The 27,811-nt window shown below is 50.4% G+C and overlaps 4 protein-coding genes across 4 annotated transcripts; 1 reads left to right on the forward strand and 3 right to left on the reverse strand.

Moving 5' to 3' along the window:
• Positions 1 to 5,694: 5,694 nt before the first annotated feature.
• Positions 5,695 to 7,089, reverse strand: BDP81DRAFT_448642 (FAD dependent oxidoreductase; the record flags this gene model as incomplete). Its single annotated transcript, XM_060592322.1, has 1 exon — positions 5,695 to 7,089. One exon carries the CDS (start codon positions 7,087 to 7,089, stop codon positions 5,695 to 5,697), a length of 1,395 nt encoding a protein of 464 aa, XP_060446103.1.
• Positions 7,090 to 8,592: 1,503 nt separating this feature from the next.
• On the reverse strand, positions 8,593 to 10,949 carry BDP81DRAFT_460201 (cytochrome P450; the record flags this gene model as incomplete). Its single annotated transcript, XM_060593633.1, has 8 exons — positions 8,593 to 8,773; positions 8,837 to 9,161; positions 9,237 to 9,494; positions 9,550 to 9,679; positions 9,762 to 9,905; positions 9,959 to 9,989; positions 10,057 to 10,122; positions 10,927 to 10,949. 8 exons carry the CDS (start codon positions 10,947 to 10,949, stop codon positions 8,593 to 8,595), a joined length of 1,158 nt encoding a protein of 385 aa, XP_060446104.1.
• Positions 10,950 to 18,475: 7,526 nt separating this feature from the next.
• Positions 18,476 to 19,958, reverse strand: BDP81DRAFT_393214 (glycoside hydrolase; the record flags this gene model as incomplete). Its single annotated transcript, XM_060587807.1, has 4 exons — positions 18,476 to 19,042; positions 19,119 to 19,291; positions 19,376 to 19,568; positions 19,881 to 19,958. The coding sequence occupies 4 exons, from the start codon at positions 19,956 to 19,958 to the stop codon at positions 18,476 to 18,478; spliced, it is 1,011 nt and encodes a 336-aa protein (XP_060446105.1).
• A 5,971-nt stretch (positions 19,959 to 25,929) lies between these two features.
• On the forward strand, positions 25,930 to 27,766 carry BDP81DRAFT_425356 (uncharacterized protein). The gene has a single exon (XM_060590206.1). It carries the CDS (start codon positions 26,157 to 26,159, stop codon positions 27,675 to 27,677), a length of 1,521 nt encoding a protein of 506 aa, XP_060446106.1. The 5' UTR covers positions 25,930 to 26,156; the 3' UTR covers positions 27,678 to 27,766.
• The last annotated feature ends 45 nt before the right edge of the window (positions 27,767 to 27,811 follow it).

Here is a 27,811-nt window from a genome sequence, read left to right on the forward strand (position 1 = left end):
AGGTGGGAGGAGAGCTTGGCACATGCACTTGGCCTCGGAGTCTTCGATGCCTCCTTTTACTTCAACGGGGGGCGGAGATGCCTTGAGCAGAGTCCCTCTATGCACGGGCATGCTCCATCAGAGTGAATCCCTATGGCCTATCATCCATGTCTGATTAACTAGGATGACCAGGCTGGCGAATCGACAACGTAGGCTAGGTACACGAATGCGAGCAGTCAAACCCATGAAGATGGCAATGAGTAGTAAGAGATAAGATTGAGCATTGAGGATGCTGTTCTCTGACTAGTTTACTTGATAACTTGCTGTTGAACTGAAGAATCCTAGTGCCCGCGTATGAATCGACTATCGAATCAGCCCGGCTGTTGCCGAAGACTCGCATAGACGTATGGGTCGGCTATTCACCTCGAAGGTTTCTGACGATCTATTTAGCCATACACGGTAGTAAGACAAAAATGGTGTTCATCCCATGGGAAGGTACCGGAGCACCTATGATCGGTGTAAGTGTTTTCTAGTACTCGGCGGCATGGAGTTTAGAGCATAAAAGTAAGGACACCCCTTCTCACGGGCCATCCTACATCCGATCTCAATATAGTCCTCGTGATGCCAATACGAACCCGAGGATTCGTGAATTATTAATATCAGCAAACCACATGAGCTATCCTTGATTTTTTAATAGGCGTATCAAATCAATTTCACTGAGCATTCTTACCAGACTTGAAAGCTCATCGAACATGCATGTTTGTTTGTTTGTTTGTTTTATATTTAACGCCATGGCGGCAAGGGCGCAGCCGCCCTTGCGGCCGACCTCCCGGAGGGTATGTGGCGTGAAGGGTCGCAGGCTCTAGCTATATACTATATAGTACACGCCGTATCCTGACGTCCTCCAAATCTTGCTCGTGAGCTACTATGTGTTCTTTCCATCCCTAGTTCCCACTGGTGCCCTAGTTCCGTTATAACCATCTGGTTTCTTAATAGAGGTAGTTTGTCGTTTGGAGGATAGGTTATGACCTATCTCCTAGTACCGCGGGCAGATCTTCTGGAAGAAGTCTGTCACGCAGAGGAAGGCCTGGAAGCCTTCAGAGTCAGTGATTAGCCCCTTGAAGTAGCGATCGAGGGACCCTATAGGTCCTACGGGCTCCTGGCGGCTGTAGGGGTAGAGGGTGGGCCACTGTTGCCTCCTCAGTGGGGTCTTTCGGCAGTAGACTAGATGGTCTGCTTCCTTAACCTATCCATAGGAGCAGGTGAGTAGTGCTTCTGTGTGGTTAAAGCGTTGGTGATATTGTTTAAAGTCCCCGTGGCCTGACCGTGCCGCGAGGAGGTGATGAACGGCAGCCCCAGGGAGGCTAAGTTCAGGAGGGCAAGCAAGGGTAGCCTTGAGCCCTAGTTGGGTATAGCGGGGAGTTGCCTTTTGTTTCTACCATCGTCTATATTAGCGTCTTGGCCGCTCTTTAGCAAGCCACTTGATACCTGATAGAGTAGCTAATTGGCCCCTAGGGACTGGTAGAGTTGTTCCCTCCTTAGCTAGGCTGTCTGCTTCTTCGTTTCCTTTAATATCTTGGTGCCCCGGGGATTAATGGGTTCGTATATCGTATATCCTAGCTACCTCCTGGATCTCTAAGAAGGCAGCTTGTGAGGAGTCTGGGACCTTGCCACGGATTCCCTGGATGACATTAGTATTATCGATGTAGATATATATCGGCTGGCCCTGAGAGGTATAGAGGGCCCGTCGGAGCCCCGCCCTCGCCCCTTCCGCCTCACCGTTAAACACCTCTGCTAAGCCGAGGCGGCCGTAGCCCTGGGCTATACGTCTGTTCTTGCGATAGATAACAAAGCCGAACCCCGTGGCCCTATCAGCGGTTTTAGAGCCGTCTAAGTAGACGATTATATGATTGTCTGGTACGGTCTTGAGCCAGGCTTGGAAGGCTTTAGCTACATCCTCCTTACGATCTAGGGCTATGAGGTCTTGTGAGCCTGGGGGGTATTGCGGCTGTATGAGTAAAGGCCTTGGGCATTTAGGTAAGAGGCCAGCTGTTCTTTGAAGTCTTGTCCGTTGCCGCCCCTGCTGCCAGAGCCTTGGGACCAAGGGATGTTGTTGGTCAACCTTCTGTAGCCGCGTAGCAAAGCGTAGTCGTGCTGCCTCGAGGGCAACCTCTGCTGTGGGCAGGCCAGCCTCACGAAGGAGGCTGCTAGTTGGTGTGGTCCTCCAGACAGGTAGGATAGCCCTTGCCGCTGCTGAAATAACTTTCCCGACTTTGCGGACCAGGCCCTTCTGTCCCGTACCTATAGTAGCTATCTGCATAGTAGTACCACTACTGGTATTGGTGTTGTTACTTAAGGCTGGTCTGTATAAGCCTGCATACCAGGTTTCCTACCGCCTGGATAGCTGTAGAGAGGAGGCTGACTAGTTGGGTAGCTAGGGAGTCTATTTCTGCTGGAGTAGGTTTCTCCCTTAAGGTAGGTAGGGCTGAGACTCCTACCTTTACTAAGTCGGCAAGTCGAGGTAGGGCCGTGTCTGGGACTGAGAGATGGCTAATCTGGCGTCTTTATACCTGGACTTTGCCTAGAGGAATAATTGTTATAATGGCCTGGTGGTCTGCCCCTGGGTGTAGGTGTGGGCTGATATAGGCCTCTGTAAAGGGGATATTTGAGAATGTTAGGTCGAGGGTATGCCTATGAGTATGGGTAGGGACCCCAACCTCCCCAATAAACGAAAGATCGTAGCCTTCAGCCCACTCTGCAATATCGTCCCCCCGATTCCGGCTAGGGGAGCCTGGTTCCCAGGTAGGGTGGCGGGCGTTAAAGTCCCCTGCTATAAGGGCTCTTTCTGGCGGATAGTATCCTAGGAGAGCAGTAGTCGTGTGGTTTGTCGGCTCACCTGGCGGCCTATATACGTTGATGTGGGCAGTACACACTGCACATCTGGACCAACGAGGCAAGCAATGAGGCAATACGACTGGTATTGACGGTTGGTTGGTGATGTTGTGGTGAAGGTGGCTGCGGTGGGCTGGATCAACCAGGAGGTGGATCAGGCAGCTGGTGCCTGGGGCACCAGCCACTGCCTCAGGTATCCACAGTCCCACAGTTGATAATGGTGAAGTTGCCAGCCTTAACCCATAAGATATCTCTCGTTTGGGTAGGCCTTTGTTGCTGTATTTGTAGTCTTAGACTCTTGCGTATATAGGTCATAACCCTAGGTCTTGTATCTCTGTTGTTCCAGAAGTCAACTGGGATATAGGAGTTATAGCCTGGGTGTGTGTTGATTTGCATCTTATCTCTATAGCCTATCCAGGGCTCCTGGATCAGTACTATATCGATCTGATCCGCCCAGCAGAGCTCTAGGAGAGCTGTATGAGCTGGGCTTCTCTTCCCCACGTTAAACTGGGCGACTCGTAGTACCCGTGGGGAGGCTGGCCTGAGCCTACTGCTCTGAGTCGAGGTCGAGGTGGGTGTAGGCATTAATAACGTTGTAATCAGGCTTCTGCGCCACCCGCTGAGCCCTGCTGCTTGAGGTAGCTAGGGTAGGTTGGCTGGGTAGGGGGGGTAGGACTGGGTCGTCAGGGGCTTGCAGCCCTTCTGCTTCAGCCCCATTCTCATCTTCATCCATGCTGCTACAGCTAGCCGCATCACTAACGTCCGCTACAACAATTGAGTCCTGGGTAGGGGTAGGGGCGCGTGGGCGCTTTGAGCCGGGCTGATGGCTCGTTAGGCTGTTGCTAGGTTGCTGGGTGTTGCTGGCTTGGGTGCCAGCCTGGCTGCTCTGATAGAGGGCCTCATAGGCCTTCTGACCAGCCTTACGGATCCGGGAGAGTTCCTTCCGGTCTGGGAGGGTAGGGGAGCCATTAACCACTAGGGGCCTTGCTGGACAGTCCTTATGGTTAGCTTGGAAGGGGCCGGAGCAGTTGGCGCACTTCGGTCTAGCTATGCAAGGCCCAGTCTCGTGGGATCCCGAGGGCCTGCTACAGTTGCTACAGAGTGGCTATCGGTGACAGTATCGGTTCGAATGATATCCCTGGCATCCAGGATCATGTCTGATTAGGGTCTTCTTTTGGATAAGCTGAGACCTGCTGCTTTGGTTAAACAGTCTGAAGGGTGGTACTTCCACAGAGAAGGAGATGACCCAGGAGACTTCGTTTATAATAGGGTTTACACCTAGCCGGGACTGCTGGGCCCGGGTAGGCTTACGTCCTGTTTGGGCAAGGACCTCATCTTCTACCAGAGTAGCTGGGTCAAGGGCGTCGCCATCAAGAGTCCACATCTTAGCAGGGCAACGTGGGACGACGTAGGTAAACCACTTAATAGGGGTCTCAACCTTATAGGCTCCAAGACACTCTGCTAGTTTCTGTTTGTTTGCAAGGAGGGCTTGCTGAACCTGCTTATTCAGGGGTCTCAGTGAGTAGCCAGTTGCAATATGGTAGATGTGTGGGATATCTGCCAGCTGGAGCCTAAGGGCCTGGCAGACTGTCCGGCGTAGGGCGAAGGGGACGTGCTTCCTAGCAGCCGCTAGGCCCTCTTCTGGGATACGGGTAAAGACCCGGAGGTCCTCCTTCGGTTGGGATAGAGCCTGGGCCCGGGTCTCCGTCAGACTCTGTGTCTGGACTTCGGGCCGGGTGGGGATTCGGGTACGGGTCGGGGCTACGGCCACGGCTGTAGTTGAAGCCGAGGCTGCTACGTCAGTCCATTTCCGGCTCGGAGCCGGAGCCGTAGTCTCGTTACCCATAATCCTCTTCAAGGCTTGGATTACATAGGTTGTAGCTTCTTTTGCAATCTGCTTCCTAGGCCCCTCAAAGCAAGAGATCACGTTGTCCACAGACTAAGCAATAGCCATAAAGACGTCCTTTCGGGCTTCATAGTGCTTAGCCTCTTCATTGAGAGCTGTAAGGACAGCTCCAGTAGCTGTCCCAGTCATAGTCGAGGGCCCCTTAGCCGTTAAGGGGGTTGTTGTTGGGGCGTCGGGCTGGCTTCCCACGAGGCTGGGCCGGAGTGGCTGGGCCTCGGTTTCGCGGCGGCGTTTAGCCCTTGAGGATGGGGGCGGCTCTGAAAAGGGTCCAGAGCCTCAATCAGGGCCGGCCGAGGAGGCCGGCAACGGTCCAGAGCCCGCCGGAGGCTGCGAGGCCATCGCGGGAGAGCGCCGGAGGAGAGGTGAAGGGTTTTCAGCTGTTAAGGATTTTGGTGGTAGCCCACTTATTACACTAACAGTAGATGCCAAGAAAAATTAGGCGAGAGGGAAGTTGATCGAACATGCATGATGGAGAATATATTTGAAGACTTTGACGGAAAGACTCTAGAAATTGCACTCACTCTGGGAGCTGGGCTGGCAGGAATATATACGTCTTTTTCTTAGACTTTCAAACCTCATAAAGGATTATGCGGGAGCATTGCTCTACTCAATTTGAAACTCGTAACGAAAAGTAATTATGGGGAAAGGGCCACCGTCTAGTCGTTTTTACATGTATGTCTTCGCACTCGCCAACGCTTACGATCTACTGAGAATGCTGCGTTACGGCACTGATGGTTAAGAGTACAAATATTGTTGCTAAAGAAGTTACTCAAACTCTAGGCAGTCAAGATATCGTGAGGCAACAGCACCAAAGACGGATGATTGGCCTTTTCTGGCTCGACCAGACTAAGTAAGTTGTTCGCAGCAGTGGTATATGTCAAATTACTGATTACGCTGTGCTATGAACAAAACCTCCTTTACAAGAAGGGGAGAATTCTCTCCTCGGTGAATTGCCAAAGCAGAGGAGAGTAGTCAGAGCACCAAGCGTTGCCGGTGTAGTATGTGCTTCTCTTGCCCTGAAGAGCGTACAAGTCTCGGTAGAAACCGGCCTTGACAGCCTCCGTAGAAACGTGAAGCTGGAGGTTGGAGTGCTCCTCCCAGGCGGCGAACTCGCCGCCAGTGGCAGAGGTGCTGTTGGACGAAGCTCCGACCTTACGGACGGCATCGGCGACCAAGCCCTGGGCTTTGGTCGAGTCAGCCTCGCCGACGACCTTGACGGTCTGGTAGCCAGGAACGCCGACGGTCTCCAGGCGCCAGACAAAGGGCTTGGAAGGAAGGGCATCAGGAGCAGTGATGTCGACGTTGAGGAAGTTGGTCAACTCAGGAAGGCCAGTATCTGAGACGATACCAACGTAGTAGGGGACGTTCTCCCACTGGCTGAAGACAGAAGTCTCAGAGTCATCGAGATCGAAGGGGGCGAGGTTCCGGACGGTAGGTGGGATAGTGATGAGGAGCTTCTTGGCCTTGATGAGCTTGCGGCCCGTGGCGGTGGCAATGACGGCCTTAACGCCATCATCAGTGCGCTCGGAGGCAACGACAGTGCTGGAGTACAGGACATCGCTTCCAAGGAATGCGCCGGCCTTGTCGTACACCTGCTGGTTGCCACCAGGCGCGTACAGGTAGCCTCTAGAGAGACCGAGAAGATGAGGTTGGCCGAAGTTCTGCAAAACGTAGAGGGTCGGGGTCTCGAGAAGGTTGCCGACACCGTGAGCGAAGATCCAGACGACCTGGACGACCTCGGTCAGGTTGTACTTCTGAATGAACTGGCCGAAGGGCAGCAGCAGGTCCTCGGGAACGTTCTCGGGGATATCGTAAGCGCCCTCAGCCAGGAATTCAAAGTTGAGCGTGGCAAAGAGGTAGCTCGCCAGAGGTCCGACAAGGGTGCTGGGGTCGACGGCGGTGGCGTTGGGGACGACGAAGCCGGTCTTGAAGTCGACAATCTTGCTCGGGAAAGGAGATAGGGCAGAGGTGTTCAGCTGGACGTTGAAGCGCTCAAAGAACTGTGTCGTCTGGTTATTCTGGATGAATGCCTGCACGCCATAATCGATGGTTGCGCCGGTCGCGGGGTCGCGGAAGGTGTTGACGTGACCTCCGAGCTTGTCGGCACGCTCGACGACGGCGACGGTCTTGTTCTGGTCCCGAAGGCTGACAGCGGCGTAGGTTCCGGTGGCTCCACCTCCGACGACGAGAACGTCGCGCTGGATGATGTCCTCGGGCTTGAAGGCGGACTCGTCGTAGCAGCCTAGGCCGGAGGGGGCAGCATTAATTAATGTGGCGCTGAAAGCGCATAGCGACAAAAGGTGGGAACGCATTGCAAAGAGAAGTTATGGAAAACGAATGACTGGGGTGATCAAAGGAATGACTTGAGAGATGCTTCTATTCAAGACCGGCTTTATTAAGACTTGGCGACTATAGAAGCTATATATCCGTACATGCCGTATTACAAGGCGAAAGGTGCCGACTGAGCCCGGCGGTCCGGTAAAGTTAGAAGCCAAGGCCAATCACCAAGCAGAGTTTGACTCAAAGAGGTAATGAAGTTAAATTGATTAAAGAACACGAACTCTGAATGGCGGGCTCCACATCAACAGACGGACATCTTCTGAGTCCAAGGCCGGAGTCGGACTCCGTAAGAGCAGTTGGATTCTACAGTCTCGACGTTGACTTGGTCATTATTCTCATATTCTTTGATCCGACCCAGACTGCACTGTTCCTGGTGGTGGTTGTTCCTGAGTTGCAGCATGTTGGCCATGCTTGCGTGCTTCGAGAGACCCTACATCCCGGACCGTCCGGTGGATTACACCCTCTCAGAGCAAGGATTAGGCCAAGATTCTCTCTGTTAGAGTTCAAAGCTTTGATTGACCAGGGCTGAGTGACAGCTGGAGAAAGAAGTGCCAATTTACTAGTTCGCATCCAAGGTGGGCTGAGTAAAATGAGCCTGAACTCACTGTAAAAACCTTTGCGTGCGCCCGCTATGTCCGCCGGCCTCGCGAGCGCAATTCTCCGTCCGAGACAAGCTTTCACATCGTCACGTCAACTTGTTATTGTAAATAATGTCGAGAAGTCATTTCAGAAATCTGACCTCGGGCTGTCGCATTCGCATTGAATGCGCGATATATCATGTTGGAATTGCGTAGTGGAGGCTTTTCACTTCACAGACTATGTTCAAAACCATGCCATCTGTCGCTGGTACCGCGAGATGATAAATTGAGTTTTGTTTCTGTTAACTCAGTATCACCAAGTCGAGCCTTCAAATTGAATACCAGCTATGAGACAAAAGGCATCGACAGTGGTTTTACGCAATTTACGCCATCCATGGCAACATCGCCGACGATAAATAAGGTTCTCATGGAATGCCGGCAATGACTCGGTGTGATTTCAGGTGGCCAAAGCCCCTAAGATCTTCAGAGCCGAATCCCATTCTCGGAAATCGATTTGCCTAATAACCGTTGCATTTAAGCCCCGCCTCCCGCCTCGGGGTCTGACAATTGGATGGGGTAAGTGGCTTGCGTACGAATCGTGATTCGTCCAGAGAATCAGAAATCAAAATGACCCTCGGGGTAATAGATGGTTTCGTCAAGAATTTGACATGATAATGAACGATCCTTGTTCGGTAATAAAACAACGGTGTAGCATGGAAGTGATTCTTGTTAGGGGTAATCAAGTCGTACTAAGGAAAGTCCATTGGAACATTGGGTTGCATCGAGATGATGTCTGTAGTGTCTATCCCAAGATTATTTCTAGCGGCGCTGGTAGCCAAATAGATAATAACGCATGTTTTCTGACATCAATTCGGAAGACAAGTAAGCAATAGCCACTCATACGGCCTCCTCATTGGCGATGGGAATGAATCGCAAGAAACACTTTTGTCCATATGGCCGGGCAGAAATAATCTCGTCGTGAGATCTCATGCTCTCGGGAGTGATAGAAGGATCTGGTACTGTGGAATACCGTCCATATATACCCCGAAGCAGAATTTTCATCTCTGCTAGTGCAAGACTGTTCCATATTAGTACCAACTCGCAATTTGTAATCCGTAGGAATGTAGTAGAAAGCTCTTACTGTTTTCCGACACAGCCTCTTCCTCCGTGAGCAAACGCAAACATGTGTCTCTTCCTCTCGGCCTCGCCAGTGGGAGACAGCCAGCGTTCAGGGCTGAAAGTGTCAGGATTGGGAAATACTGCATCGTTGTTGCGATGAACTGAGTAAGCCTGGCTGCTCACGATGGTACCCTCGGAAACAAAGTATCCATCAATTGTCTTTCCTCCAGGCGGAACCACCCGAGGCAGCGACATTGGGATCGCGGGATAGCATCGGAGGCCTTCTTGAACAACGGCGTCAAGGTAAGAAAGCTTATCAAAGGAGACATCTGGGTTTTCTCGAATCTCTTCCTGGAGTTTTCATTGAATCTCCAGAGATCCCGGCTGTGATAGTTCCCACATCAAGAAACACAGAGAATCACCGGTTGTATCAATTCCAGCTACCATGTGATCCATACATTCTGCGGCGATGTCAGTGGCATCCATTTGGTTGACGCTGCTGCCGCTTTCTCTCTTGTCTTGGAGGCGGCTTAGAAGTGTAAAGGGCGCCGGATCGATTTTAGAGGTGGCACCAACAACGAAGTCCTTGGCGAGGGGTGTGGCTCGTGGATCGAAAAAGAGGTCAAGAACCTTGGAGAAGTACTGGTAGAACACTGGGTAATGATGCTGAATAAGGCGACCTGGTGAGCTGAAGGTTAGAAAGCACTCACTTTCCACGAAACTAGGCAACCTCACTTCGAAGACTATCGTCCGTTGTGACTTGCTCCATCATATCCGTGTCTTCCTGTTTCTGGAGACTATTTGTTCCGTACGGGTGGAACAAATGGTGTGTCACGCAGTCACAAGCGTAAGAATGAAGTTTGACCTGGTGACCAGAGGAAACAGCGTTAGTGAGATTCAATACTTAGTTCACTGCCGGGTCTCCTTCTTCGAAGATGTAAACTTACGTAGACATCAACACTTTTCCTTGTTGTATCCGTACACTGCTTTACAAACTCTTCCGCGCGCTTCTTAATACCGCTCAGCGCCATGGGCTTCACAACATTGCTATTAGCATAGCGATCGACGATGATACGTTTGCGCTTCGCATGCTGTACAAAGGTTAGATCTATGTTGCCTTAGAGAACCAGTTGAGGCAGCTTACATCGCCCTTCACAAGAGTTGAAAACATTGTTCTAAATTAGAAAACGTAGTACACCATCAGCATCATGACCAAAATTTTCATGAAATGGCGGCACTTACCTGCGTCCGAAAACCTTGAAGAGGTTGTAGAAGCGGTGCTTGTCATAACCACTTCCCAGTGAAAGGCTTATAAGCGCCGCTACGGCCCAGTAATAAAGTATAACGGAGACCCGGCGTTAGCACCGCGAGCGCGCCGCTAGAGGGGGATAAGAGGGTAATATTACGGGCTAGAGCCCGGTTAAGATCTCCGGCCTTACCGGAGCCGCACGCACACCCCTCTACTAGGAAGCTATCCGGCCGCAACCTGTAATAACCAATTATTACATTAGATTATTATATTCGGTTATACTATAGGCCAGAGCCGGTCGAGATATCCGGCTTTATTAGAGCTTTTATTCTACCGTAATATACCGCCGAGTCCGGGTATATTATACTATAGCTATACGTAAACCCCTATAATTCCTCCTTTTCCTCCTTAGCTTAGATGTTACGACCCAACATGAAGACCAGGGCGTGCCCCGCTGACGCCTAGCGGCTACGGCGCATCATATATGCAGGACGGGACGGAACATTGGGGAAACCCCAGGAACGGAAGAACTATGGTACAAGTCACGTGATGATAAGAGATATGATAAGGGATAAGGATATGTTGGATATGCGACATATCCAACCGAGTCAAGGATATGTTGGATATTCGACATATCCAACCGAGTCAAGGATATGTTGGATATTCGGCATATCCAACATATCCAGACAAAGTGGACTGTACAGCACTGTTCAGTTAGGATCGGACTTGTATATAAGGATGGACTCGAGCTGGGCTCTAGGACAGACTTTCCATAGCTCTTCAGCAATTAACTTCGTATCAGGATTAACATCCGCTTTCAGCTACTACCTTGACAAGACTACGATTGATCACCGAAGCCTTACCTACCCTTACGATTGACAGACATAGTTTCCTTGAAGCTATCCCCGACTACGATTACTGTTACCAGTTCCGCAGCCTCAACTTCTGCAAACTACCCCTACGACTAGCTGGCCGTAACACTTTAATTGCTCCTGTTCAGTAAGTTGACCCTACGAAACTCACTAACAGTAAGAACGACGATGTCTTCCCAAGCCACCCCGTCCACTTCCAACGACTCCAAGGGTAAGGCCCCTATGCCCGCCAAAACCCTGGACGAAGAAATGAAGGACGTCGAAGACTCGGAAGAAGAACTTGACTTCACTCGTAAGGTCTATGAAAACCTACAGAAGAAGATCAAGAAGAACGACTCCGACATCGCCATGATGCAACAAATGTTCAATGACGCTATGGAGCGACTTGAGAACAAGACCAAGGAAGCGGACTACCTTACGGAGAAGGTCAATACTCCCCACGGTACCGCTAACATCATCGCTACGCCGCATGACGGACGAGAGAAGCTCAGGCTCAACTCACCTCAAGCCTTTGACGGAACCCCAGGACAACTGAAGGGATTCCTCACGCAAGTCAGAGCCTACCAACGCTTCCACGGAATGAACTTTAAGGACGAAGCCGAGAAGGTCATCCATGCCGCCTCCTTTTTAAAGGGAAAAGCCCTCGCATGGTTCGAACCACATCTTACCGACTTTATGATAACCAACGACTGGGACACTCTCAAGCCAGAGACCCAAGGTATCTTCGAAGGACTGCACGGATTCGAAAGTGCACTTCTATCTCTGTTCCAAGAACCAGATGAAGAACGACAATACGAGCGAGAGCTCTCAAACCTTCGACAGAAAGGATCAGCCTCGCATTACGCTGCAGATTTCAGACGAATCTGCGCCCGACTTAACTACTCCGACAACGCTAAGATTTTCATGTTCTATGAAGGTCTCAAGGAGGAAGTCAAGGACGAACTGTCTCGACAAGACAGACCCAACGACTTCTTGAAATATGTCGAACTAGCTATCAAGCTTGACAATCGACTTTACGAACGACGAAGGGAAAGGAAACAAGTCCCGCAAGCAAACACTGGGAAACGCTATCAACCGCGCTTCCAAGGACAGAACCGCCCTAGAAACAACCATTGGCAGAACCGACAAACCACGGCCTATGGACACCATAGTGGACCGATGGACCTCAGCATGGCCAAACGAGAACAACCGTACCAGAAGGAAGTCTTCAGATGCTACAACTGCGACAAGCCAGGACACATGTCCCGCAACTGTCAACAACCCAGAAGGATCCAGCAGCGACCTGTGCCCGAGAAACAGATCAGGATCGCTACCAAGGAAATTCCGCATAAGCAACTCTCTTGGACGGCATGCTACGACGACAACTGCCTTACCCATCAAGACAGTAAGGAAAACACGGGATGGTACCCTAAGGAGCCCGCTAGCATCAAGACCCTCGCTATGACAAGCAGGCAAGAGGTCACGCAACGACCAAAGACCCTCGAGGATCATAACAAGAAATCCCTACTTCAACTAGAAGAAGAGATCCCAGCCAGGGAAGTACGAATTCCCACCAAGTCCATCTGCATGATACGACAAAACCCGAACAACAAGTTCCAAAGCAAGGTCCTCGAGCAGCTCGAAGACCTCGACCGCGAATACAGAATCGAAATCATTAAGGGAAAGAACCTTGATTTCGGAATGAACGAGAACGGAAGAATCGACTTCCGAACAGACAGCCAAGAACCGACTTTTGGTTCTAGCTCACATACATTCGACGAAGGTGAAAATTCACCTTACGATTCGGACGAACCTCGCGACGTCGCTCGACGACGTGCTCAGACGGAGATCGATCACAAGGCACCGCCTAGCGTTGACGACACTAGTTCTGAAGAGGATCTCGACGAACCCCGATGCAAATATATTGATCCATACGACGACGATCAGGCAGTTGCGCTCCACGGAACTTCTAACCGCAAGAAGTACCCCATGACGCCTTATACGTCTAAGGATCACTCTCTACTCGACCCGAAGAACCCCTTTCACGAAGAACTCTTCTGGGCAGAGTGCCTGGACGACGAGTGCCTTTGGCACCTCTCACCCAAAAGAGACTCTCGATTCTACCCACGAAGAATCAACGACAAGCCAATCAAGGATGTCTACGTAGATGACCAACTCACGAGCTGGACACTACTATCCTTCGAAGACAACAATTGGGCAACCTTTGGACCTGATCCAAACTTTCCTATGCAATGCTTGAACAGCGAATATGTAGAATGGGACGACTGCAGACACGACCAGTGTCAAATCCACTACTTACCCAAGGCAAGGGCCTGGAGAGAACATCAAGAACGAATCGAACAAGACGTCAGACTGAGGAACAGAATGACAAAAAACTAGAAACGCCAATCGACAAGAGACACCGAAAGGCGGAGAGCAAGGACAAGCGCCTATGCTCAACAACATGTCTCAACGACGAACATCTGAGAGTGAGACTCCAGATAAACGGACACGATATGCGCGCGATTATCGACAGCGGCGCTCAACGAACCTTCATATCACCAAAGATAGTGAACAGGTTAGACCTTCCATGGGTACAGAAGGAAGAACCTTATACCCTACAGAATGTAGAAGGAGAAAGAGTTGGGTATGACGAAGGACTTGTCACTCGCGAGACCGTACACCTCACGACACACGTCAACAATCATCCAGAACAACTCCAGTACGACATCACGGAGATCGGAGACATCGACGTCATCCTAGGAATCTCGTGGTTACGAAAGCACAATCCACGGATAGATTGGGTGAATGGCCACATCCAATGGACAGATTCAGTCACTGAACGACCTAAGAAACAGGGTTCAAACGAGTCTTACGCAACACCTGACGAACAGACGAAATACATTGCCTACGTCAGACACGTAGAGCCTACCAGGTCGTTAGCACCCGGCACGGACGATCAGGGATCGAACCCACTCCAGACTATACCCGAGGAGTACCGGAAGTACAGCAAACTGTTCGTTTCCAAGGAAGGAACAGGACTGCCAGAACACAGTAGCTGGGACATGGAGATTGAACTCAAAGAAGGAATGCAACCAAAGTTCTACCCACTGTACCCTATGAACCAACAAGAGCAGGAAGAGCTCAACGAATACATCGACGAAAAGCTCGCGAAAGGGCACATTAGACCCTCATCATCACCCGCTGGAGCACCACTCTTTTTCGTCCCGAAGAAGGGGAAGAAGAAATTAAGACCTGTAATCGATTACAGAGGACTTAACGCAATTACCAAGAAGAATTGCTACCCCCTACCCCTCATTACAGAGCTCAGAGATCTATTATACGGAGCCCAATGGTTCACCAAGATAGATCTCAAGGAAGCATTCAACCAGATTCGAATCAAGGAAGGAGACGAATGGAAAACAGCATTCCGAACCCGCAGAGGACTCTTCGAGTACCTCGTCATGCCCTTTGGACTCACCAATGCACCCGCCACGTTCCAGACAATGGCAAACCATGTCCTCAGAGAATATGTAGACATCTTCGTTGTCGTCTACATCGACGACGTCCTCATATTCTCCCCGAATATAGACATACATAAGGAACACGTCCATAAGGTATTCCAGAAACTACAGGACGCGAAACTCTTCGCTGAACCTGACAAATGCGAATTCCATACGCAACGAGTCGACTTCCTCGGATACACGATCACACCCGGAGAAATCCACATGCAAGAATCGAAGGTAGAAGCAGTCAAGGACTGGCCTACACCTCAGAACGTCAAGAACGTTCAAGAATTCTTAGGATTCGTCAATTTCTATCGACGATTCCTCAAAGACTATGCCAGCATAGTTAGACCTCTCAACAACCTGACACGAAAGGATACGCCATTTGTATGGGACGACAAATGCGAAGAAGCATTCGTCAAAGTCAAGAACATGGTGGTTTCCGAACCAACCACTATGATCCCAGATCCAAGGACACCATTCGAAATCGAGACCGATGCCTCAGACTTCGCTATGGGAGCAGTCCTAGGACAACGAGACGAGCAAGGAAAACTTCACCCTTGCGCATTCTACTCCAAAGCATTCCACGGAGCAGAATTGAATTGGCAAATCCACGATAAGGAACTGATGGCCATAATCGAAGCCTTTCGAGAATAGAAGCCACAGTTATCAGGAACCAAGCATGAAGTCACGGTCTACACAGACCACAAGAATCTTGCAAACTTCACAACGAACAAGAACCTAAATAAACGACAAGTTAGATGGAGCGAATTCCTCTCCGAATTCAACTTCCGAATCATCTACAGAAAAGGTTCAGAGAATAGCAGAGCCGACGCTCTCAGCAGAAGACCTGACCACGAAGTCAAGGTCCCCGAGGAAACACAGGTTATCCTCAAACACGACGACGATGGCAACCTTGTACCTACTACGAAGCTCCTTACGATAGCTAGGAAGGTCAATACCAGCCCGACTGGAAGAATGACCCCTGAGCTCATCATGGAAATTCATAGCGCTAAGGCACACGGTCACCAAGGCGTCACAAAGACATGGAAACGAATTCGACAACATTACGACAAGTCTGCCACGCGAGCAGAAGTCGCCGAAGCAATCAAGGATTGCGACATTTGCAAGAAGAGCAAGAACAGCCCCCATAAGCCCTATGGAGAGCTGCAACCGCTTCCGATACCACCCGAAGCATAGCACTCAATCTCATGGGACTTTATCATCAAACTACCAAAGTCCAGAGAGCCACTCACGAACGTACTGTACGACAGTATCTTGGTCATCGTCGATCGACTTACCAAGTTCGCCTACTTCGTACCATACAAAGAAGCAAGCAATACAGAGGAACTGGCATATACCTTCCTCAAGACTATTGTTGCCAACCACGGTCTACCCAAGGAAATTGTCTCTGACAGAGATAAGCTGTTCACCGCTAAGTTTTGGAGATCCCTGATCTCGCAACTCGGTGCAGACCATAAGCTGTCAACCTCTTTCCACCCGCAGACCGATGGACAGACAGAAAGGATTAATCAAATCCTCGAAACATACCTTCGTTGTTATGTGAACTACGACCAGAATAATTGGGTATCGCTACTACCAATGGCCCAATTCGCATATAATAGCGCAGTTGGCGAAAGCACGAGAGAATCCCCGTTCTATCTTAACTACGGATTCCAGCCAACAGCGTACGGAGAAGCACGACAGGGACCACAGGCCGTGAAAGCCGTGGCCGACGTGACAAAACTCAGAGAGCTCCAGAAGAAGGCTTCTCAGGACCTCGAATTTGTACGGCAGCGTATGAAGAAAAACGCCGACAGATCAAGGATTGGAGGACCAACCTTAGAAGAGGGGGATAGCGCCTATCTCCTTCGACGCAACATCAAAACGAAACGACCAAGCGACAAATTGGACCATAAAAAGCTTGGACCCTTTGAGATCATCAAGAAAGTCTCACCAGTCAATTACGAATTGAGACTACCAGACACAATGAAGTGTCACCCGGTATTCCACATCTCACTCCTTGAGCCAGCACCACGAGGCTCGCACACGAACGATTACATCGTTGTGGAATCAAATCAACCAGAGTATGAAGTCGAACGAATCATCGACCACAGAGTCAGGAACGAGACACGAGAATTCTTGATTAAATGGAAAAACTACGGACACGAGGAAAATACATGGGAACCCATTACGAATCTCCAGAACTCCCGGCAACTCCTCGAGGACTACCGGAAGTCGGCACTAACGAACCCGAATCCAATAAACCAAACTCAGCCAACAAGGACGGAGACAAAACGACGTCGGGATAAACCGTATCCCACTCCCCGATAAAGTCCGCAGGAAGACGATCGGAACCAGCGGAAGGAGGACGCACCCCCTCTTGTCGATGCTGCTCCGCCACCGCCTCCTCCTTTTCGACACGCTCCAACTCCTCCACACTGTCGATACCACGACGCACCGCGCGCATCATTTTTTCAAACCACACCTTCTTTTGCTTTCGAAGACGCTCCACCTTAGCATCTAAAGTACGGCGCTGCTCTTCGGCCTGCTCTAGAGCATCCTCTAGCTTCTGGTGTTGATCACCAATTCGACGAAGCTGTTGAGAAGATAAACCCTGGAGATCGCAATAAGACTTCCCACCGCGTACGCATTCAGCGTACCGAGAAGAATCAGAAAGCGAAGCCTTACACGAGGAAAAAACCCGAATCTCGCAGGAAGAACAAACAGGACGAACTTCAGGCGACGATACGGCCTTTCGTTTTTGAACGTAACCTGACATTACGAGTCAATGTGAACAAAGAAGCAAGCTTGCAGATTCCCCAACCTGGGAACAACTACTTACTTATATTGGCCTTGAGGACAAGACCTTTGAGGGGAGAGCTGATGTTACGACCCAACATGAAGACCAGGGCGTGCCCCGCTGACGCCTAGCGGCTACGGCGCATCATATATGCAGGACGGGACGGAACATTGGGGAAACCCCAGGAACGGAAGAACTATGGTACAAGTCACGTGATGATAAGAGATATGATAAGGGATAAGGATATGTTGGATATGCGACATATCCAACCGAGTCAAGGATATGTTGGATATTCGACATATCCAACCGAGTCAAGGATATGTTGGATATTCGGCATATCCAACATATCCAGACAAAGTGGACTGTACAGCACTGTTCAGTTAGGATCGGACTTGTATATAAGGATGGACTCGAGCTGGGCTCTAGGACAGACTTTCCATAGCTCTTCAGCAATTAACTTCGTATCAGGATTAACATCCGCTTTCAGCTACTACCTTGACAAGACTACGATTGATCACCGAAGCCTTACCTACCCTTACGATTGACAGACATAGTTTCCTTGAAGCTATCCCCGACTACGATTACTGTTACCAGTTCCGCAGCCTCAACTTCTGCAAACTACCCCTACGACTAGCTGGCCGTAACATTAGAATAGTTAATCGACGGCACCTCTACGTTAAACAAGCCTAGGGGCCAGCCCTTTATACCTTCTCCTTACCCTTAATATAACTAACGTCTAAATTACTACGTCTTTATCTATATCTTATTAGTTAGCTCGTAGTACTTTTAAACGAGATAGGACGTTTTTAAACGCCTATTAAGGTAAGCGTTTAAGCTTCATAGCGAAGTCTTAAACTTTAAAAAGCTATTTATAGTAGATATCCTTAGGAAGCTCGATATAAATTAGACCTCTTTTAAATCGAGTACTAAGTGCTCCTTTGAGGAAGGCTATCTTAGTCTTGTTTATGTCACAGACCCGCTGTCCTAGCCCCCAACCTTGAGGTTGGTGTTGAGTAATCCGGTGGCCGGGTTACGTAAGCCTGAGGCTGGATAAAACCCTGCATCCTGTATTCTGTCGCGCATGTCCAGAAACGTAGCTCCTTGAGCTACGTCTTGTCAACAGAGCCTGTACCTGCTTAGGATAGAGCCTGCCCGTAGCAATAGATTGTCTGATCCGCCTGCCCAGCATCCACCTGCCAAACAACCTGCCTGCTACCGTGACAGTTTACTTAGCCGGCACTACTAACCTTAACTAGCATTTGCTTAAACTTGTGCGGTAGATTTCAGCCGTGATCTCGCCGCCCATGTCAAGCATGGTCTCCATGGCTATGCTGGTCTGGTAGATGCCGACGCCGCCGGCCGGGATGTACGCCCACTCTGACTCACGCACAAGTTCGTTGAGGTGCTCGCCGTCCGTCAGTTGGATGTTCGCCGGTTCGGCCATCAGCGCCGCGATGAAGATGCGGTCCTCAAAGATCTCGGAAGGTTCGAATTCGACCTGCAGCTGGTTCGCCGTGTTGCCCGTTGTCCCGCCGTCGCGACAGACCTTGCCGGGCGACTCGCGGTACCACATGACGACGCTCTCCTTACCGACGGCCGGGTTGAGGTTCTTGTATGTGTCAATGAGGAATGGCAGGTGGGCGCGCCATGCGTCGTGGGGCATATCCTTGACGTAGTTGAAGGGGGCCTGGCCGATCTCGAAGGCCTCGTACTGCCGGTCGTCCAAGGGACCGATGTAGTGGGACTCGCCGTAGTCGTTCCACGAGATGATCTGGACGAACTCGGGCTTGACATTCCAGACGTGCTGCCAGCGGTCATACTGTGTGTAGTTCAATTGTGTTAGTGGACGGTTACGGCCACCGACCGGCAGTGTTCGCGGCATAGGACTTGCTCACCCAAAGGTTGTCCCCGCGCCAGGCCCAGTTCTTGTTATAGCCAGGAAGGTTGGTGTAAAACCAGGGCGATACCGGCATCATGTACGGCTTGGAACCGGCCTTCAACGCCTGGTTATACGAAGCATCGACGTAGGTGGTCATGTTGTTCTTTCCATAGGCCCAACCTGCCCAACCTGGAAGAAGGCGAAAAGCGGTCCACGTCAGCGACTGAATGGGCATGTGACAGTCACATCCAAGAATATGGCGGCATCACTTACTGAACAGACCATCCGCAACACCGCCAGCCAAAGCGATGGCCGGCCCAGCGCCCACGGATGACCAGTCAGGCACAAAGAAGCAACCAGTGGCCTGCTTGATGCCGACCCAGTCGTCTGCGTTGTTTGGACCCTCAAAGGTGGACACTAAAGGCTTGCCTTTATACTGGAAGTAGGTCGACTGGCCGCCGTACTTCTGGATGAGGGCTTAGACGTCGCCCTTGGGCCATGGGCCGTTGCCGGCGTAGTCGAAGGAGAAAAGAAGCTTGAAGCCGGTGCTCTGGGCTGCCTGGAAGGCCATCTCCAGGGCCGGGTAGTTGTACTACCAGTCATAGGCCATGTTGAGGGCAAAGGCGTCGATGTGCGCCTCCTGGGCGAGGTTCATGTTGGACACCCAGTCAGACACGGTGAAGTTTGGGGTGTTGCCGACCTGCCGCGACAAGTGTCAGTTTTCCACGACGACAGATGGGTAGATGTGGGCGTTGTAAGTTTGCTAGGGCGAACATACCATAAAGTGTGCGAAGACGGCGGTAGCAGCCACCTGGGTCGACGCCAGAAGCGCTCCCAGAACATGGAGCAGCCTCATGTTGAAAACCGAGGAAGCAGGCTCACTACTAAAGAAAGAGGAGAGCTCAATGGCGATGCTGATACTCGTGAGTAGGACGGGGGACGGCGGCGGGCTTTATATATCGCTCTGGTATCACATAGGCCGGATGGGGGCCCGACTTCGTCTTGACGAGGACGACAGACATAATCTCGTCGGCTTGTCACGATGATGGCCGCCAACACCGGGTGCCAGGCCCCCCGTCATGATCGAACGAGACATGGGGTGAAGAGCAGCTTCCTGCATGAGAGATTTCAGCACGCGCCCGAGGTGATGAGAATATGCGACGGGGTCCGGTGCGTCGCTGAGCCTGGCTGCGGTCTAGCTCACGTTCACCCTTCCGATGAAGCCGTTTTCCCAGCTCCAAGGGCCGCTACTACCGAGGCAGCAGCTCAAAATGCTTAGGCTAAAAAATGAGCCCCGCGCAATCTCCAGCGGCATCAGGATGGAGTGAGGTTGGAGGTTCGGTGCATGCCATATTCGGGCGGCGTCCGAACCAAAGGTCTTCAAACCAACGTGGACGAGACTTTGCCGCAGGCTAAGCTATCTTTCGGCAGGTGATCAGGACTAGAACCAACAACGCCCATGGTCCAGTGGCACCCCGACGGGGGTTTGGAAAAGGTTGAACCAACGCGTTGTGGCGGACGTTGGATCTCGGGGTCGGAATTGGGCTTGGCCGTTGCGGATGTGAGCGTGCGTCGTCACTTTGCGAATGTCCGCCAGCTCGACTTGAGTGTTTCGCCTGGCGTAAAATTGTCGTTTCCGTCGTCGGCGTCGTCGGCCGTCGTCTGTATAAGCTCGCATGAAGCTCGGGCCCAAGGCGGCCCGCGCCTGTTCTGTCAGTGGGTGCGACGCCGTCTCACTGCGGCTTGAGATGGGCCCGTCGGCTATCCGTACCTGCAGATAATTGAAGGATGAGCTATGGCACAGGGTATGGCAGACGCCTTGTGGGTGGTTGGTCCCTGCATGCGTGAAAAAAGCGTCTGGATACAGAGTAGTAGGGTCTGTTGTATTGATGTGGTCCAGGTTGTGATGTGATGAGGTAGGTTAGGTAGGTAATTAGGCCAGGTGGGCTGATGGAGACTGGGCCGTGGGCACCTCGCCTCGCCCGTGCCGCAGGTAATTACTATGTACCTAGGTAAGACGGGTCGGGCCTGGGCCCCTGCGGCTCCATCCAGATGGATTAGGCAGGTACGGACCGCGGCAGGTGCCTAGTAGGTAGGCAACTCAGCCCCGGCCCTGGCATCTAATTAAATCACTAATCAAGACCTTGTCGTTCACGCTTTTTCCGTACCGCAGCATCGCCTTCAGCCTCCAGGTTACGACCACAGCCTGTCGCACAGTCAAATATCCTCTGATAAAGACACCTCCGCTTCCATTACTTGCTCCTCGACACCTCCATCTCCCTCGGGCCTCTTCTCCCCATAACCGACATCTTGACAGAGACACTCAGACCACAATGGTGGTGCCAAACTGGCTGAGGATGTGTGTTGCTCCTAAACCAGCCGTGTCCCTCCCCTTAATTAGTTAATTAATTAAAGCTATTTAGAGCCTTTGATTAGTTAATTTATAACTAACTATTTATCGCGATACTAAGTAGATACTACGGAACCGTTACCCGCTTACTAAGTCCTTGGTTGCCGCTCGTACCGCCCGAGAGGTCTTTGGCCTAAAAGCTTAAAAGAAACCACCTATTCATATATAGATCGATAATTATAATTATAATATAAACGGCGTTAATATAGGGGATTAAATAGAGTCTTATAACTAGTATAGGCGGCGAATTCGACAAGAGGGGTAGTAATCTCTTACGTAGAACTTTCTCTTAGAAATAATAGTTATTAATAAGTTAACTTCTTTCTCTAGCTCTAGGTGTTACGACCCGACATGCACGACCAAGTCCAGGGCCTGCCCCGCAGGACCACGGCGACTAGGGCACACCATAAGTGCACGAACTATGGGAACACATGCGTCACCCTACGGAACGGAAGAACTATGGAGCAAGTCACGTGATGATAAGATAAGGAAAGCCGTATGCCAAGAATACGGAGTCCGTCCCTTTGAGGTACGGACCCCGTATGTTCAGAATACGGACCCCGTATGTTCAGAATACCGAATCCGTATGGTAAACATACGGATAAAGGATATGTTCAGAATCAAGACTTGTATATAGGATGGACTCGAGCCGGACTCTAGGACAGACTTTCCATAGCTCTTCAGCAATTAACTTCGTATCAGGATTAACATCCGCTTTCAGCTACTACCTTGACAAGACTACGATTGATCACCGAAGCCTTACCTACCCTTACGATTGACAGACATAGCTTCCCTGAAGCTATCCCCGACTACGATTACTGTTACCAGTTCCGCAGCCTCAACTTCTGCAAACTACCCCTACGACTAGCTGGCCGTAACACTAGGGTAAGCCGGAATAGGCTCGGGCTAACTCTTAATATAAATAGCGAAGGACCCTTTCTACCTGGTTAATTTAGTACTTTAGGCTATTAGTTTATAAGAGGTAACGGGCCCGGCCCCAGAGGGCTACTAATATAAAAGAGAATTCTATTCTATAGTAATAATATATAACGTGGTTCATCAGTCAGCCGGCCGGACCAGTCAGCCGGACGTTTTTTTCTAAACACACTTATGTCCAAACCACTTAAACCTTTGACGTGTAAAATCTCAACAACCATAATGCCAATCTACACCCAAGAAGACAAAGTCATTCTTGCGATTGAAGCGATCCGATCGATACGCGCTGTAGGTAGTAACTTGAGCATTTCGCGTGCCGCAAAGACCTACGGTATCCCGAAGAGCACCTTAGCCGATAGAATAAATAACCGACCGCGACGCGAACAAACTCAACCCCAACGATATAAACTCGATCCGATCGAAGAGAAAACACTCCTCTAATACGTTATTGAACAGGATTCTAGAGGATTTCCTTTGCGCCTTGGCGGTGTGGAAAATATGGCCAATCTCCTGCTGCGAGTGCGTAATGCCGAGCCTGTTGGCAAGCGATAAGCCAGGCGGTTTGTGGACTCACAGCCTGCTCTGAAAACCAAGTTGAATCGTCCATACGATTATGAAAGGGCTCTTAAAGAAGACCCAGAGGTTATTTCAAAGTGGTTTGTGTTGTTACGCAACATGATGACCAAGTATGGAATCCAAGAGGAGGACCTATATAATTTCGACGAGACTGGCTTCATGATGGGCATGATCACCGCGTTAATAGTAGTAATACGCGCCGATCGACGCGGTAAAGCAAAGTCTGTCCAGCCGGGTAACCGTGAATGTGCTACAGTCATTGAATGTATCAATTCGGGCGGGTGGTGCATCCCTCCGTTCGTGATCGTCAAGGGCGTACATCACCTTGCCGGTTGGACCACGGAATCAGGTTTTCCGGGCAACTGGGTCATCAAGCCCACTGCTAATGGATGGACGGATAATCAGACGGGTCTTGACTGGATTAAACACTTCGACAAACATACTAAGAACCGAACTAAGGGCGTCTACCGGATGCTCATTATCGACGGCCATGAGAGCCATTTATCGGCCGAATTCGACGATTACTGCAAGCAGAACAATATTGTAACGGTCAGTATGCCTGCAAATTCGTCGCATCTATTACAGCCATTAGACATTGCGCTTTACTCGCCTTTAAAACGCGCATACGGTGATAAAATCAACCTATTTATTAGAGCCTCCATAAATCACATTACCAAGTCTGAGTTCTTTATTGCCTTCCACCAGGCCCACAACAAGGTTTTTAATGAGGAAAACATCAGGTCTGCTTTCCAAGGCGCTGGAATTTCACCTTGGGACCCAGACTATGTTATCAAAAAGCTTGATGTGCATTTACGGACGCCTACACCTCCTATGGCCAACCCTTCAACACCACCACCTTGGCAGTCGCAAACGCCCTCTAACCTATAATAAGCCGTCTCAAAGTCTAACTTTATCAAAAGCCGGATCTCTGCTCATAAAGGAAGCTCACCGACACCAATTATTGCTGTAGTTGAGCAATTGTCAAAGGGTGCGTAGGCAATGGCGCACTCAATCACTATTTTGACTGATCGGCTTCGTACCCTTGAGGATGCGAATGTAGCACTTGCTAAGCATCGGAGGGCTAAAAGGTCGCGTGTGCAGCTTGGAGGGGCACTTAGTATAGAGGAATCTCAGGGTTTGCTGGAAGAGAAACAAAAAGGTAAACGTCCAGCACCTCGAGAGGATGAGGAGGGGGGTCCATCAAAGAGAGCCCAGCCGACTCGGAGACGCTGTGGTGCGTGTGGTAAGACTGGGTATAATGCACGAACCTGTTCCAAAGATGTCAAATCATCAGGAGATTCTGATAGCGATAACCAATAATTGATTTAATGCGTTGTGGTTGAGAAATACTAGATGTTGTTGTGGACGTGGGAAAAAACGTCCGGCTGACTGGTCCGGCCGGCTGACTGATGAACCACGTTAAGGGTATTACGGAAACCCTTTACTTACTTAGTTATTTTATAATAATAAATAAATAACATTAAGTAAAGTCATACGGAACTTACAAAGAGAGAGGAGAAAAAAGACGAGATCAGGATATAAGTAGTAGTTATAGGGTTATAATTTATAACTTTAATAATTACTAGTAACTACCTCTATTATACTTAAAATATATAGGTAACCGAAGTACTTTTTAAATAGGGCCATTGATTGGTTAAGAAAACTCTTAGCTGCCCCTGAGTGGTCAGGATCCCTTTTGTGAATGTATCTGTAGCCTAACAGCACTCGATGGGATAGAGAGAATCTCCAGTCTCTTGGATATGGGCTGACCACTGGTTAACCTTCCGGTATACATCCGGCATTTGATCTTGGCCCCGGCCCCGGCCCCGGCCCTGGCTCTGGCTAGGCTGGCTAGGCTGGAATTCAGCAGTGTTGAATATCCGCAGTCGCTGGAGTAGTAGCTGGAAACGGTCCCGGGATATAAACCGCGTAAATAGGTAGATAGGATCCTCCTTTTGCTACTGGGTTGACCAGTAGGTTGATAATCTAGATTCCCTATGGATCCCTATATATAATAGGATCCCTAAGAAGAGGTAGATCTCAGCTGCTGAAGTCTTCCTCCACTTATATACTCTAAACGTTCTAGCCCGCGGGCCCTCCTTAGACAGCGGCGCCGCATTCGTCCACTAGGCCCACTGCTCCACAAGGCCCTACGGAACGTATTGGACAAATAGATCAAGCGGGCTTGCCGGCAGATCCTGTATTTCTTAGGCCCGGGCCGGCACGTTAAAGGGTTAGAAGGAGCCTGGAGGTCCATGGTCGGTAGCCGGAGGTTCGTGGGGCCGAACTATTAATGCGTCACAGCGCTCTAGTATACAGTCTATATTATAAGCAGCAGTCAGGTCTTCTGGAAGGACCTCAACTACTATACAACTGCGTACAGAAGTAACAGAAGCATCCGAAGCAATAGAGGTATCAGAATCACTAGAAGACATTACTGCATCATTCAAAATAGTAGTAATAGTGGTGATGATAACTAGGTAAAGGAGCATAGGGTGAAATGACGTATCGTCAAGTACCCCTTTAGATGCGGGGTAATAATGTGTAAAAGTGGATATTTTGGGTATTGGCAAAAATGGAGCTATTCAGCACCCGATGGGATATATTTAGAGAACCATAGATGTACTGCGTAGGCTGCGGGGCGTTAGGATGGCCTCCGAAAACGCCGGCGCCGGCGTCGTATTGCCGTTCAACCGTTGGTCAGAGCATAAACACACATCGGAAGACCCGGGATGAGAGCAGTGCGTTTGCGCGAATAGGCGGGCACTTTTTAATTGAAAAAGCTTAAATCACATGGCTAATTCCCAGGGGTTCCGCGGAGGGCAAGGTTCGCCGCGAAATGAGCCGGTAATTACCTGCAGCTGTATATTAACAGCAGACTTTTGACAACACAGGTCAACCTTGTCAAGCTAGCATCACTGTGGTAAACGTCGAGCACGCTCGTCGGGACGCGTTCTTCATTTTCTCAAGGTCGAGCATGCTTATCGCAAGATATAATTACGCACTTGGATCGGCCCATGGCCGACCTCGCACATGCTTTCGTTATGGCGAAATTGAGCGATCAAATTGTTGACATACCCACGCAGCTTGTGCCTGTAGACTTAGCCAAGCTCGGCGATCATCCACGAGGACATGGCTTCGCTGCCCCTCGAGCTCGTGAAGCAGATCTGCTCTTTGCTCTGCTTCCACTGTCAACACCCAGGGACGTTCCCCGACGCCGGAACCGACGACTATCGACTGAGCAAAAGGGCACTATCGCGGCTTTGTCGCGTATCTAGACGTATTTGTGCCGTCACTCAGCCGTTCCTTTTCCACGACTACGCCACGGGCGGGTTACCTCAAGGACATGATTGCGACATCGGAGCACAGTCTAGCAACCGTTTACAAGACGATGCTCACGACGACAGGCTATCCCTCTTCTTGCGCAGCATCATACAGCGTCCGGACCTGGCATCTCACATCAGAACGCTCCAGCTGGTAGAGAACGATGTGATCAGCGGGTGCACGCCAGATCTAGCTCCCCTCCTCATCAAAGCGACCGAAGACGTTGGTGCTCTACGGCACGCTCCAAGCAGAGACTATCTCCAGACGAAGATATGGAGTGAATTTTCCGGCCAGCCAGAGAAATTGTTGCGAATCCAGCGGCGGAAGATACACCACTGGCTCGAAGAGCTGGCAATTCTCCTATCACCGAATGTCGCTATGCTTCTGGTGGCCCGGGATAGCTTTGTGGATTATGAGCATATCAGGGACAGCCGGGCTTCTTTCCCTGCATTACGAACGATTGCTCTCAGGGGCGTCAGAAAGAACCATCACATCTACGAAGCCTCTGCGCTCTTCAGCGCGGCGCCGAATCTCGAGAATCTCTATTCAATGCAGTGCAGTCTCTTTGACGGTCATAGTCCGTGGACTCTCGTCAAGCCTTGGATGCTGAAATTGGCAAATTTACGAAGATTATCGCTGAGTGAGATAAGCTTCGATGATCTTAGTCTGCTGGTGAAGTGCTGCCCAAGATTGGAGGAGCTGGCGGTCACAGCAAAGGAAATCTACGGCAACTCAGGGATCGACTATTGGGATATATCGAAACTGCTCCAGACACTTGACCCGATTCGCCATAATTTACGGAAATTGCGTCTTTCCCATGTGTCTAAACGATCACCTAGGGAAGACTCCCGGCCGCTTGCTGCTGGCGGGATAGCTTGGTCCTTTCGCACTTTTGAGCATCTAGAGGAACTTGCGTTTGACCAAGCTGCTATCGACACTAGCCGGCGAGCAGCTCCCTCGGAAGACGGCATGGGTCTACATACCGGATGGAGCTTGGCTGAAGCCCTGCCGGCATCCATTCGTCAGTTTGAGATCTTGCATGCCGACCAAGGCTGCATGGGACATTTGAGACGGTTTGCCGAAGAATCTTCATTCGCGTCGCCCAATCTGGAGGTTATTCAGGTCAAGTTTGACAAGCCTGCAGGCAAAGGGGACATCGATCTGAACTGCATAGACTCTTTATTTTCGCGATTTAAATCGCTGGGTATCGAAATGGCTTGGGATAAATACAAGCTGCCTCGAGGAAAACGTCCTGATAATGGGAGCAGGCGGTCCATCTCGAATCAGAGTCGACTCCTGGACTGGGCCGACAGTTGCATGAAAGAATGAGAGTACAGTGATAAGAGACATAGACTAATAGATAGTGTTGGATCTCTGAGCAGTCGGCAGAAAAGATGGATCTGGAAGGCGGTATGGGCACTTACAAACGGCCCTTTCACTTACATATCACTTCTGGGAGATCG

This window comes from Colletotrichum phormii (assembly GCF_030913505.1).
Source record: "Colletotrichum phormii strain CBS 102054 chromosome Unknown BDP81scaffold_8, whole genome shotgun sequence".
Lineage (NCBI taxonomy): Eukaryota > Fungi > Ascomycota > Sordariomycetes > Glomerellales > Glomerellaceae > Colletotrichum > Colletotrichum phormii.

Excerpts from the sequence above, each read along its gene's own strand:
- BDP81DRAFT_425356 (XM_060590206.1), top strand. The coding sequence starts at position 26,157 with ATGGCTTCGCTGCCCCTCGAGCTCGTGAAGCAGATCTGCTCTTTGCTC.